General features: G+C 46.0%; 1 protein-coding gene across 1 annotated transcript in view; it reads right to left on the reverse strand.

The window, feature by feature from the left end:
• Positions 1-14,862, reverse strand: part of JAK1 (Janus kinase 1) — a 67,246-nt gene that overhangs the window by 22,125 nt on the left and 30,259 nt on the right. The window contains 6 exon segments of the mRNA XM_006147535.3: positions 3,439-3,625; positions 5,737-5,860; positions 7,803-7,960; positions 10,335-10,500; positions 10,502-10,515; positions 12,298-12,640. Of these exon segments, the coding sequence (XP_006147597.1) occupies positions 3,439-3,625; positions 5,737-5,860; positions 7,803-7,960; positions 10,335-10,500; positions 10,502-10,515; positions 12,298-12,640 (992 nt within the window).

The following is a 14,862-nucleotide window of genomic DNA, read 5'->3' on the forward strand; positions in this document are numbered from 1 at the left end:
GCATTCCTGGTGCCTGGGGTCTAGTAAATGCTCCATCACTGGGCCCAGGGTCTCATTAGCTGTCTCCCCATCTGTGCTGTACCATCAGGGTCCCAAGCCTTTGGCAGAGGACTGCAGAGGTGTCCTTAGCGCCAGAGCTGCAGCGTGCAGAAACCAAGCACCATGTTGGACTGCACAGAGGAGGACATATGGGATTTGGGGCAGAGGACTGGGGCCCCGGGGGTCCTTGTGTCCTCCTTACCAGTCACCCTGATTGCAGGTGGGCAGTGGCACTGGACAGAGGACAGCGACGGTGGATCTGCTTGGCTGTCACTGCCATTCTGAGTGACCCCTGCTCCACTTTGCTTGCTAGAAATCCCATGAGAAGTTTCTTGGTTGCATTTTCTAGTAAGAAACCCAGAGCAGGGCACGGCTACTGGAACCCTGTGGTTAGGAAGGCCAACCAGCCCCAACGTCAAATCTTCACGATTTCACAACTTCTCCAATTCACAGGTGGCAGAGGGAAGATAGAGGGCTTTTGAGGATCTAAGTAAAAAGCCTTGCACACAGGCCTTATTCTCACTTTCACCACCACCAGGCCCTCACAATCCCTTCCTTCCAAGGCTGTGAGAATTGGCCCTTGCCCAGATTTTTAAGCTGAGGGCCGCAACTGCACCTTTGCAAAGACAGTGTGACGAAGATGAGAAAACACCGCTGGGCTTGAAGTCTTAGGTCACTTCCCCATTCTTCTGCGTAAGTAATCTCGGGTAAGTGTAATGGGGAAAACGACACACTCTGGGTGGGTCTGAGGAGTAGGTGACTTAAAACATGAAAGACCTTCAAAGACGCCTGGCAGGTTGTAGTATTACTCACAGGACAGTAGCCATTATTGTTACTAACTCCTACTAGAAACAGTAACTATGGCCTTGAGTGAGCGAGTCACGTAACATCTAAGCGTCAATTTCCTCAACTCCATAATAACCACAAATAGCTACTGTGTGGTTGAAAAATATGAAATACGCAATACACTGCACCGTAGGGCCCATCAATACAGGAGCTACTGAGAGAGGGCCTCACTCTTCAGACCTTATTGCCTGCTGACTTGTCTAGCACTGTGCTTCAACGCCCAGAGTTCCTAAGCAAGTTGGAGAGCCCGACACTGAACATACTCAGTGCTAACTTTCCAACTCAACAGCAGCTATGATAGAAAGGTTCCATTCCATTCCTGTGCCTCTACCGATTGGGAGCTACTGGTTCCCAGGGCTCCCCTTCTTCAAAGAAATCATGTCCTGGTCTCGACCTGCCACAGACTTCTCATTCCAGTGGTTGCTATTCTCTATGTCCTCAGCCTCACCCAGAGACCAGTAATCCCAGGGACAGAAAACCTACTTTCAGTAGCTAGGAGAGATGGTGTGGGTAAATAGGGTTGTTAGGCTTTAAGGGTGTGTGTGGGTCTGTGTGTGTGGTGTTTTAGACAGTCTCGCTGTGCTGTGATCCTCCTATGTAGCTAGCACCACAGGCACAGGCCCCTACACTGGGCTTTTAGGTGGGCTGGGAACTGAACCTAGGCCTCCCACATGGCTTCCGCCTACCGAGTAGCAGCATCCCGTATGCACTCCGCCATGGCTGAGCCTCACTCTTAAGGTTTTAACTTGTTGTGAGGTCTCACCACCAAGTGGCAACTGTGTTTTTACCTTTGCAGGACAACTCTGAGCACAGAAACAAAGGCTGCAGTTATTCCCCCAGCTGGCAGGAAACCCTATCTGATCAACAAGAACCCAACTTCTTCCTCTTTCACCAAGTTAATGACAGGCCCCTTGGGAAACACTAAAGAGTGGTTCAAACAAGGAGAACCCAGGCCCATTTCCGTCCTGGGGCTGCTTCCTCTGCCCACCTGACCAAAGACTCACAGAGGCAGACGTGATCTCTTAAGAGGACAAGGAGTATCTCAAACGAAGGGGCTCCTTGGAGTACCTCCTTCCCACACTAACTGAACAGTGCTGTCTCTTCTCTGGGGCCGGACTCCTTCTAAGGAAAGGTAGTCTCCTGAGGTCGGGGAACATCAAAAACCAGTACTCAAATGATCTGGCATCCAAACTCTTCAACCTTGACCTACAGCGAGGCCCAGTTCACTCCTGTGGGCCTCAGTTTTCTCATCTATAAAATCCAGCACTTCACCAGGGGACACCTAAGTCCTTCCAGTCTTCACAACCTAAGAGACAATGACTCACTCTGCAGATATCCATGACACTGTTCATGGGGTTTAAAGGAGCAGCTGAGGGGCCAGCGGGTACCGAGGGAGTTAAAGTGCTGGACTCCACATGGCTGACCTGGGGGTTTGCTTTCTCACTTTCCTGCTCTCTTTCTGGCCAAATTAAATAATGATAAATAAAACTGAACAAATAATTCTAAAAAAATAAATAAATAAATAAAGGAGCAGCTGAGCCCCTTGCCCCTTCATCCATTTTACTTCCTAATCTTCCCATGGCCCCCCACAGCCTACAGGACGAAGTCCCAGCTCCTCGACCAATCATCCAAGTCCTCCTGTGACCCAGAATGGAACCCCCACCACCTCACCTTTCCGTCTCTCCACCTCCACCTCCACGTTGGCCCTCCAGACCGTCCTACAGCCCAGCTTTCTGCCCGCCACCTTTCCTCAGTACATGCTCCCAGCTCTGCTGGAAATGCCCTCGTTTAATGGGCAACCCCCTGCTCATCGTCCCACACTCAGCTCAAGATCTGCCTCCTCCATGCACGTGACTCGGGGATGGGGACTATTGCTTTCTTTTCAATCCCAGGGTAAAACATAGACATATACACACACACATACGCATGCACCTATATGTGTGCATATATAAAATTCTCATCTATGTAAATTCTTAACATATATATCAATTACATACATGTAAAATCTCACATATATGAAATATATATATGCAAATCCTCATATTTATGAATTGCTCACATATATATATGAATGTGAGAAAAATATAGTGGTCCCATTTAGTTAGAACATTTTCTGTATTAGGCTGGAAAGCCTCAGAGAGCAGGGCTGGGCTTCACGCATTTATGATTCTTTGCATTGAACACAGTCCTTGTACCAGAGAAAATGTCCCAGGAACATTTCTCAGATGCATCAGTAACAGAAATGCTCTCAGGACATTTTGTCTTAAAGAAGAAAAAAAGTTTTTGCTTACTAATCCTGAACATGGCTGTTTCCGAAGCCTAAATTGCTGAGAAAAGTATATGTCTTTTCCATAGAAAATACTGACACTCTAAAGGATGGGATTTGAGGTGAGGGCAAAACTCAATGGAAAACACCCAGAAACTGTGGGAAAGGGCTAATTTCTTGATACCAGCCAGCCAGCATCTTTTCCTCGGTCTGGGTCTGGGGGTATCACTGAGGGGAAAGGACGTCGCGGAGGGCAGACAGCCTGGTCCTGGCACAGGGAGACGAACCTCGGGGCTTCGGCTGGCAGCAGCGTTTCAGCACAAAGCTGATGTTGTCCGTGCGCAGGATCTGCTTCTTGAGGTGGCTCATGAGGTCTCCCAGGCTGGGGAAGCTGCGGTCCGAGCCGTGCAGGCTGTAGCGGCCCTTCTGCACCTCGATTTGAAAGTTCTTAAACTGCTTCTGGCTACCAAGGACCTGCCATTTAGAAAACAGGGTCAGACGAATGTTCCTTGAGTGTGTAAGATGCTATCAGAAGGGAAAGCCACGTAAAGAGAGTACAGAAGCTCCATGCTCTCTCGGAGAGCATCCATAAATCCCAGACTATCAGTCAATCAAAGGGGGCCCAGGAGAAGGCACTGATAAAAGAGAGTTAATACTACAGCACACACAGCAATTACTTCTACCAAAGTTGTACTTGGTTTTTGACCTGTAAGGTGATGTTCATGAAAATAGTGACCTCATAGAATTTTTGCTGTGATTACATGAAATAGCACATTAAAAAACTTAGTAAGAACTTTGTAAAGGTCAGCTAATATCATCCATGACATAATATTTATGACAGCAAAATTTATTCAGGTACTCCCTCAAAGTGAACCCTCCCAAACCATGCATCTCCCTGAGGAGAACCACCATGGAAGTTGGTGTTTGGCTGCCTGGTCCAGCTTCAGGGCTCTATGGTACCAGAAGGGAACAATAAGCAGAAGTGTTTCCTCATAGGCTCTCTTTCTACAAGGCCAGTAAGACCTATTTCAGTATAAACTAGGATATGATATTTAAAATCTTAATGCCTGATACTTCATCTATACAATGGGCTAATAGCACCTATCTCATGAACTGTTACATGGCTTACACAAGAACATGCAGGCAAAGGGCCAGCTGGTGGCATGGCAGATAGGGCGGCTGGATGCCATGTGGCTGACTGCACAGTTCGAGTCCTAGACCTGGTGGCTTGAAAAATACACTGGGTGCACGTGCACATATGTGTGCATGTGGTGTGGGTGCATGCCCAAAATCCCAAGAGGAGAATGGGGAAGGGACTGCAGTGTGGCCATCCTTTTGGGGTGCTTTTATCCTGTCTCCCTCCAGTAAGCACACAAGCCCTGGAGCAAATTTAAAAATTAAAAACAAACAAACAAAAAAGTGCAGACAAAATGTTTAGCACAGAGCCTACTAAAACAAGTAAAGTAAGCACTGGCAGTCATCCATGACTTCTGGGTCCCCAGGCAATCAGACATCAGGTGGCCACCTTACTGAATCACTGACATTCCTGGCACAGCACAGGACAATTCTGCCTCCGAAGGCTGCTAGGCTATCTCAAGCATTAGTTTAAAGTATTAAACTTCCTCTGAAGACTGAAGAAGAGAGAGGACAGGTTTCCTATGAGGACAACAGTTCTGGAACATTCAGAGCCACTGAGCCGTATCAGCGCCGAGGCCTAGCTACACAGGGACGACCTGGGCAGGCAGCAGCCCCTAGACACTGCACCCGGACCCTGGGGGATGCTGGGTTCCTCCTGCCATCTCCTCTTCCATCCCTAGGGCTCTCCAGGACTTTTCTTTCCTGTGTCTGAGCTCCACAATGTGCTAATGCACTGACCTCCTTCTCCAAGACCCCTTTCCTGCCTCATTCTTCTTGGTTCGTGTTGTGCTGGACCAATACTAGTGTGTTTATGTGGACTAAATCTGTAAAACTCGTCTGTAAAAATATTCCACTGGGTATTTTTTAAATATTACATCAATAACAAAGGCATCTGTGGTCCTGGGAGATAAAGATAACAATTCTTAGAATAGATACTTAATAGATGTCTAATACAACTAATTGACATCTCTACTTGGTCAAAACATGGTCCAGCAACTTGTTAAAATGTCTGCAGCCAATCTTGTTAGGCTGTGCTAATGAGGTGGCATTTTGGCGCTGGTTTGTACCAGTGACCATGGCAGACAGATGGCTCTTGCGTCTGTGATGATCTTGGTGCTGAGTCTAGAGTAAGTCACTCTAAATGATTATATTAAATGGTACAAACAGATGGTGTGAACTACCTTCTGGAGCCACAGCGGGTCGTGCCACAGGCCGTGCCTTGAAGGATGAAAGAGAGGGCCCCAAGGACAGAAGGATATGAGGGCCTGGCTGCTTGAGGTGGGCTCCTCTTGGAGAATAGGTGCCCTTGTCGGATCTCCCAGGAGTCATAGACACCCAGGCCTTTGCCCCCAAGTCCCCAAGGGTAGTCATCTCCAGCAGCTCCTGGGCCAGGCTACACTGGACATCCAGTGGCCATAAGGCTTGGCTTAAGCTAGTGTCTGACTGACCTCAGACTTCTCCGAGCAAGTGACGGTCATGAGGATGTTGTCAAAGTCGGTGCAGCTCCATCGCAGCACGTACATGCCCTCCTCGCTTCCTTCTTGCCGTAATTTATTGATGGCGTATTCTGTGCTAGAGGGGGAGCAGGCAAAGGGAGAAAAAGCTCACACCAAACTGAACCTGGTAAAGTCCTGGGCCAGCTGCCTCCCGGGGCTGCCCCAAGTCTCGTGCCCCATCATACCATCTGCCCGGGTCCCTAAAGCCCTCTCTGATATGACATGGGAAGCAAGTGGAGATGCTGAGGAGCCTCAAGACAGATCAAGAGTCCAAGGTCTAGAAGAGGACTCTGCCCACTGCCCATGGCCCTGGGCTCTGCCTGTTCTTAATTTCCTGTAGATGCTATCTCCAGCTCTAGCCAGATGGCCTCCCCAGGCCTGGTAGGGTGAGGATGAGAAGCTGGCCATGATGCAGTGGTTGGGATCCCACACCCACTCCTTTCCACCATCCCAGATGGCCAGACATGTCTAGAACAATAGAGACAAAGTCCTTTCCCACTGCTCCATGGTTTTAATGGCTCTGCCTATGCTGATCCCTCACCCAGGACACTCTTCTCTCTCTTGAGGACTTAGCAAACCACTGCTGACTCCTCCACATGTAAAGCAATTTGAGTGCTGCCTGCTCTGAGAAGGCTCCTCAGGCAGTGAGTTTTAGCCTCTCATGGGACATTCAACACTCACTTGTTCAACAAATACTGGGCACCCGTGATGGCCCAGGCCCTGTGGGTGCAGAGAAAGTAGGAAGTCGTGCAGACAGTGCCTGCCTTGAAGCTCCTGCTCTGGGAGGTGAGGACAGTCAGACCAGAGGCACCCAGACACGGAATAAACACAGTGTCAGGAGGTAGCAAATGCTCCAAAGACCAGAACGTGCAATGCAGCAGCCAGGGAGTATGGAATGGAGACAGGGAAGAGGGGTTGTTATCTGTCAGGGAAGACCTACAGATAAGGTAGCAGTTACCTAACACCTGCAGGAAGTGGGGACTGTGTGGTTTCCGGGTGAAGGGCATTCCAGGCCAAGGGAAAGCAAGTTCCTGAGCCCTGCGGCACAGCGCCAGTTTGAAAAACTGGAAGAAGACATTTCTACCATTCTCAACTCTTGTTCTGCAATGCTTGGCATGTCTGTCTTGTCATGAGTCTATGAGCCTCTCCAGGCCAGGGACTGCCCCTTATGAAGGAAGCCACCTGTCCACAAGGGAACTGGGATGAAGAAGAAGGTGGGAAGTGTGTTAAGTGGAAGGCGGCTGGAGGACTACCTCCCCAGATCTCTGTTGGTCTGGACAAAGAGGTCTGGAGGAAACCCAGCAGATATTCTCCCTCACTGGATAGACAGTTGTACAGGAGAGAGGAAATGAAAGTCCTGCTGTCTCAAAAGGCAGAACTCAAATGAGTAGGGAGCAGTTACGGGGAGGCAAACTACAGCTCCAGATCAGACTGAGGAGTAGGCCTGGCACATGGATTGGTACGGCCATAGTCTTAGGCTGCCTCAGGTAGTGCCATCACCACAGGGAAGTGGGCACAGGCTCCAGCTCTGAGATGCAGACGGAACAAGACATCCGCAAAGCTCCTTCTGGCCTGAAGGCTGCATCACCCCACTGGTCCCCCTGCTATTTATCCTGCACTTTAGGACATGCTTACTCAGGACTCTTTCTACTACATTGTCGCACACTGAGATTTGTGTTCTATCTTTCTGGAATCACTTAAAAGCATTTGACACACTCAGAGGTTAGGAAGTACAGCACTTCTTGGTCAGTTATGCAGTGGTAAGGGGTCAAACTAGGAGGAGAAAGCCAAGACAGGAAGAAGAGTTGAGGGGAAGGTGCTAGGACTATAGTAAGAAGATAACAAGAAAGCCTGACCAAAGCTTGGCCAGCAGAATGGCAGAGAGGGTGCCCAGGAAGTACCAGTCAGCATGGCCAAGCCTAAACAACTGATGACATGGGGATCTGGAGAGTCACACCCCATTACTAAATGTGAGCTCTTTTCACACCAAGGGCAAACGTAGAGGTTCTAGAACCAACCAGATTGGACCATGACAGCCGTTCTGTATGTTGTGAACGATCAGTGGGGGAGCCACGTCGGTGCAGAGGAAATGATGGGCATCTGCTGTGAGCCGGAAGTAGCCGTCCACCAGGGACACAAATGACAAGGCCTCCTCGTGGGAAGAGAGCTTCAGTTCCTGTAGAAGGAGAAGAAATTCCCATGATTATATCATGCACCTGCCATCTTAAGAGGCCGACTCGAGGGGGAGGCACACAGTGAGCAGACATTTAAAACAGAATTGTGGGGGAGACAGTAGGTGGCATGGTGGTTGAGGCGCTGGACTCCCACATGGCTAACTGCAGTTCGAGTCCTGGACCAAGCGACTTGCTTTCTCACTCATGCACCTGGCATGAATTTAAGCCACCAGGTCCAGGACTCGAACCACGGTCGACTACATAGGAGTCCGGCCACATAGCCATTACGCTAACTACTGGTCCCGTGATTGCTAAATTTTTTCAATGATCTGGAAAAATGCTTTTGTAAGTCAAAAAAGGTACAAAATAAAATGGTACCAGTTTTGCTCAGAAAAATTCAAAAAAGTATGCATGTGCATGTACCTTCTTTTAGAAAAATAACCAAATAAGGGCCAGGCAATGGTGCAATGGTAACTTAATTGGATCCACATGGAAAGCATGCTAGGTTCATGTCCTGGGACCTCCGTGAGCACATGTGTGCCTGGGATCTGGGCTGGCTGAGACTGGGAGTGGATTACAGCATGAAAACTATTGGGGTGCCTATCTGTCTATTTCTCTCTCAGAAGAAATAAATAAATAAAGAGAAAAGAAAAATAACCCAATATTAACACCTTTAAATTTATAAATTAATGTTTATTTATGGTGAGATTATGAATGGTTTTAAACTTTGTCTTTTGTAAACAAAGTATATACCGTTAATTTAATCAATGAAATGTATTTAAAACAAGGTGAAGATAGAAGTAGAAGGGGCCAGCAGTTAGCATAATGGCTATGTTGCTGGACTCCCATGTAGTCGATCACGGTTTGAGCCCTGGACCCAGTGACTTAAACTCACGCCAGGTGCATGTGCGTGTGTGCCCAAGATCCCGAGAGGAGAATGGAGGAGAAGGGATTGTGGCATGGCCATACGCCCTGAGGAGTGATTTCTCGCTTTCTGTGTCTCTGTCTCTCTCTGTCTGTCTGGTGAGCGCACGCACCCTATAGCAAAAACCTCTCCAAAAACAAACAAACAAAAAAATCAGCAATCTGATGAAAAGATTCTTCACTATAAGGTGAATTGTGATTTATATTTCCATTCTCCTATTTATTGTATATCTGGGTTGCTTTCAGTATTTTGACGCTGTAAATAACACTGGAATGAACATCTTTTTAAGGTTTATTTATTTGCTTCTTCCATGAGAGAGAGAGACAGGTACCCCAATAGGGTTTTCATGCTGCAATCCATCCTGAGCCAGCCAGGATCTTGGGTGTGTGTACATGCTAGCCTGTTCAGGGAGATCTCAAGAAATGATCTTGGGAGGAGAACTCACGACCTTTCCACGTGCCTTCACCATCACAGAGCATCACACTACCTCTGTGGTACTCGGCTGGACTATGAACATCCTTATTCATAAACTACTGCCTATATCTCACAATTTTTCTGAAAGACAGAGTCCCGAGACTCCTGGAGAGATATATAAATACTTTCAAGTCTTTAACACATGTTGCCAAACTGCTTTCCAAACAGTTATGCCAAACAAACAGGTAACTCTGTACGTGCGAGAGCAGCCATCTTCCCTTAACTACATCAGACGCGTTCTCAGCGAGGAGTGTCACCATGCTGACAGAGATAGTGCTGAGTTATAAACAAAGCAGGGTGCTTCCCTGGCGTGGCCACCCCTGCTCGTGAGAGGGCCCTGTCTCAGCAGCCCATTCCCTCCACGTGCTGTCCGCCGTGACTTCCTCTGACACAAACATGTTGATTTTGGCAGAACTTCCACTTCCCCTGCCAAACTGGCCTGCTTGTCTGTGTGTCCTCGAGTGATACCAACAAAGAGGAAGTGGCACTGAAAATCCCTTTCTCTGTTCATGTGTCACCTGAGTGTGCCGATACCATGAGGAGGACTCTACTGTGGCCTGACACTCTGCCTCATGGTGCTCACGTGCAAAGTGGGGCTCCATCTATCTCAGGTCACAGGCTCCCCCAAGCAGTGCAAGACTTTTGTGAGCCGCTGGGAGGAAAACCGACATTCATTGATTTGTTTCCCTTCAAATCCACTAACTTTCAGGAATTAAATACTGCTGCTAAAAAAATTTTTGGGAAGGTGCAAACCCTAAGGCAGATTCGCATCTGTAAGACCTAAGAAAGGCAATGAAATATACTGACATAACTTCAAAACCGACAAGAGTAATCTCTCCACAAGAGGGACTTTCTGGCTTAAATAAGATTTTCTCTTTGGAACAGGAACCATGAAAATCACGTGCTATGTAACTATCCTCTGCAAGACACCACTCTTATCACCAGTTCCGGACTTAGAGCTTCCAGAGCAAACTTACCATTTTTTTGTTGTCCTGTTTGTTAATGCTAACCACAGACTCCTTTATTACAATGTGAGTGATTTCAGGGAAGTAAGAAAAATTGTTCCATTCTTCCCAGATTTTTATTTTCTCCTCATCCTTTTTGTGTTTATTTTCCAGTTTTTTCCGCTTCAGTTTATTTTTTTTCAGCAGGAACAACCTGATAAAATGACAGGGTTATGTTAGCTTTCTCATTTCCTGTTGGGAAAAGTCAATGCTTCTGGAAACACACGCAGGTTCTAGTCCCAAGGAGGGAAAAGCCGGCACACCGGGACTTACAGAGGAATGAGAAGAGATGACACTTGTGGCTTAGGGTCAAAGGCTTGGATCCTCCCAAGGAATCATGGGACAGCATATATGGAAGAGACCTTAATGAGTACAATGACTGAACTCTTATCATTCCACGTGCATGGAAACTGAGAAAGGGAAGTAACTGCCCACTAGACCCACACTGTGATCAGGTCCCCTCACCTTCAGACTGATACACGTACTTCAACACAGGCAGAGAACGTGCTCTTCCCAAATCGGGCTGCAGAGAAAGGAGCTTTCTCCTTCTATGACCAATCATCTGGATGATAACAGTACTCATGTTCTGCTTTCAAGGGAAAATACGAATTCTATGCGCAGATAATCTACATGTTGAGTTAAAGATACCTGCGCAGCCTTAATAATCTATACATTGAAGAGAATACATCTGCACCAGTGTAAATACTTTAAGTAGCACGGGCCTTGGACACTAGCGATCTGGGCTAAGTTCTTGCCTCTTCCAGGTACTTATCTAGTTAGATCATCTCTTTGAATCTCCATTTCCTCATCCACAAAACAGAGAACTTACATCTTCACAAGGTTCTCTGAGAACCTTCTGAGAGATAAACATTTAATAGCACAGTAGCTACCATACAGGAAGTCCTTGGTAAGCAGTAGACATTGTGATTTTTGTATTAGAATAAAACAGGCAAAGAAAGTAAGTGTCACATTTACTTAAATATTACTTATAATTATAATATTAGAGCAACTATTATAACTAACTGAACGTTTATCATACGTCAGGTTCTGTGCTAAATACCAGTTCATTCTTTCAACAACCCTATGACCTTCCTATAGTAAGTACTTCCCTTTTACACATGAATAATATGCAGCCGACATAAATGAAAAGTAGTGAAGCTAAAATCTGAATGCGATCCATACTGTAAAGCCCATCCTCGTCAACCATTCTGCTTTATTGCCTCATCCAACAAACATCTCATAAAGAAACTTCACAATGCAAAGTCTATGAGCCTATCTCATCATGAAGCCAGAAGCCCGAGTTCAAATCTTGGGGCAATCATTTATTAGTGATGATCTGAACTCCTCTGTCTCTCCCTGTGCTTATCTTTCATGGAGATAATAGAGTACTTCCCTTAAAGGTTCTTTGTTTGGAAACAAATTCATTACTACATGTACAAATGCCTAGGAAAGCACTTGGCTCATGGTGAGCACACAGTACAAGTCTGCTATTCTTACGTTACTGCATAAATGTACATGCTACTATTGTATGTCACTGTTTTCTACAGAACTGAATACTTAGTTTTAGGTCCAGCGGGTGGTGTGATGGTTAAGGTGCTGGACTCCCACACGGCTGACTTCAGTTTGAATCCCCAACCTGGTGGCTTGCTTTCTCACTTTCCTCTCTTTCTCTCTGTTTCTTTCTCTCTCTGGTGAACACACATGTCCTGTAGCAAACTTTTTAAAAAATGATGATAACATTAAATAAATAATAAAAAAAAAACTTAGTTAGACCTTTCGCTGTGTGAGTGAGATGAAAGGGAAATGATAGCATGGTCTCTGGCCTACGGTCTCAGCGTGCAGGGGCGAGGGGCCTGTCAGCAGGCAAATGTGAGGGCAGACAGCAGACGCTGTGTGGCAGACCATTCTCTCTGACGAGCTATCGAAAGCCACTTACATTGGGTTTCTGCCTCCACTGGATCCCAAGATTTCCAGTCACCATCACTTCGTAGTAGAGGATGTTGCCACTGTCATTTGAATGAAACCAATTCATCTCATTTTCTGATGAAATCAGTAGCATGGACGTCTCAAATATTTCAGCACCATAATGTTTTGTCAAGGTTTCCAAGGTAGCCAGGTATTTCACCTTCAGGTCATGTGTGGACACACTGCTGTCACAGATGGTCTTGTTGTTAAATTCCTTTAGGAAATCCTTGAAAACATTATTGATACGCATTCTGGTGAGAAGGTTCCTCTGTCTGATGGACTTATTCAACGTTTCTGGAATATATCGCTTGTAGCTAAAAGAAAGGAGGAAAAAAAAATTTTTTTCACCTATAGGTTAGCAGAAAATAGTTTAGAAACACCCCTAAGACTGTGACTCTTCCTTCCATTTATTGCCAAGTGAGGAAGAAGGAGCTATTCCCGGAAGACCTTAGATAGAGAATGCACCAAAGATGATAATCACCAGGAGGTGGAGGTTCAGAAGAGATGGAGAAAGAGAAGTTTACGCCCCACAGATGTCATTAAAACGGGAACCTTTATAGGTTTCATAAAATTTTCTGGGTCACAATGGCAGGCAGCAAAAAGGACGTCTATATATTTGCTTGCTAGTTTCACAGTTCTTATGTACATTAGTACACATATTTACACACTGCTGCTGAAACTGAGCATAGGTTTAGAAAACGGTCTGAAAGAGGTCAAGAGTGGTTATTTCTTGGTATGCTTTGTATGTTCTTATATGTTTCATAGTTTTTCTATAAAGATCTGTTTTTTTATTTTAAAATGGGAAAACTAATAAAAAAGCTAATTGAATCCAGAAGACTTAGTGTTTTCCATATGAATATGCCCCAGATGTATTATTAAATAGACTGACATGCAAACTGAGGACTGGTCACCCACCCAGGTGCTCAGTGGGGAAACTCTACGACTCACAAATGAAACACCACTAGGACAGGAGTCAGTTTAGAGAAGAGCATGAATATACACGAAAGTCCATTGGGGCAGACAAATGGGGAGACTGATGCGCTTATTACTCCTAGAACTGGTACGCACCCGTCAAATGTTATCTCTGCTGCACAAACGGTTTCCAGCAGCGGAAAACTGTGAAGTTGGGGATTTATTCTCAACACATAATTTTTATTTTAGACCAATGTAATATAGTCTAACGTAACAGAATTAGAGAAGAGCTGTCGTTTTTCAGTGCAGGCTTATGAATAGATGAAGAGGAAGCATCCAGAGTGAAGGCAACAGAAAAAAGGGGCAGGAACAATCCGGCTTGTATCAGACCAGTCCCTGAATTACTGAGGAGTAACCCTGACTGCTCTATATTCTCAAGGCAAAGAGAAACAAAAAGCAACATCATAAGGAGACAGATATGTGCCACCTGTCACAAATAATACAGTTATAAGCACTCTTCAGAATGAGACTGTCTTCCTATGACAATCACAATAGCCCACTGGTGAGAAAGATTTCACAGATGGGTGAAAGTTACATAGACTGAATATTCTTTCACACAGACCTGACCTAAACTGATTTTAAAAAATTTTAAACTTTATTTATTTTCTCATCTTTTTTTTTTTTTTTTTTTTTTTTTTTTTAATTTGACCAGAGAGGGACAGAGAAAGAGAGAGGGAGAGAGAAAGAGAAAGCCGCCAGGTTTGAGGCTCGAACCATGGTTGGCCATGTGGGAGTCCAGCACCCTTAAACAACATGCCACCTGCCAGTACCAAATAATAATTTTTCTTAATTCATGATAAAGCATGTCTGTGCACACTAGAGAGAGAGAGAGAGAGAGAGAGAGAGAGGACGAGGCAGACAGACAAAAGTATCCTCTGAAGGGTCTGGTCACACTCCGATCCCCTTCCTCCAGGGCTCCAGCCTGTTAGATCTCGGACACTCGCACATATGCCAGCATGTTTTTCAGAATGACTGTGTCAGGGATTCGAACTAAGGTACCATGTAAGATTGAGCTTCTCTTGAGCAAGGAAGATAGTGTGTTACTGCTGCACCAGAGAGCTGGCCCAAATGATATTTTAAAGTAAATACATTTTTATTAAAGTAACAGTTGATCATCCCCCACATCAGAATGGACAGCTCTCTAGTGAACTACTAGAACTCCTTGGGAATTCAGGTTGGGGCTGGTAATAGCTGTGTGCACGTGTGTGTGTATTTTTTAATTGCCAGAGGACGGGAGCACTTGCTGGGAGGGAAGAAGGAGGTAATCATTCCCAGTGGGGTATGATCACACTGCAACACCTTCTCCTTCATCTCTCCACCTGTTGGGTTTTGGAGCATGCACACACATGTGCCCAGCATGTTTTTCAAGCCATCGGTGTGAGGATTCGAACCACACCCAGCCATGTGGGATCTGGCTCCCTTAATCACCAGGCCACAGCCCACATAAATCTATATTGAGAAAGATTCTAAAATGAGTCCAGCACCGAAGGGAAAACTGCAGTGACAGATGGCGATGTCCACCACAGGTAAGGAGGGGAAACAGGAGGAACGTGGCCCACTCTTT

The sequence above is a fragment of the Tupaia chinensis genome, unplaced genomic scaffold (assembly GCF_000334495.1).
Source record: "Tupaia chinensis unplaced genomic scaffold, TupChi_1.0 Scaffold000215_1, whole genome shotgun sequence".
Classification (NCBI taxonomy): Eukaryota; Metazoa; Chordata; class Mammalia; order Scandentia; family Tupaiidae; genus Tupaia; species Tupaia belangeri.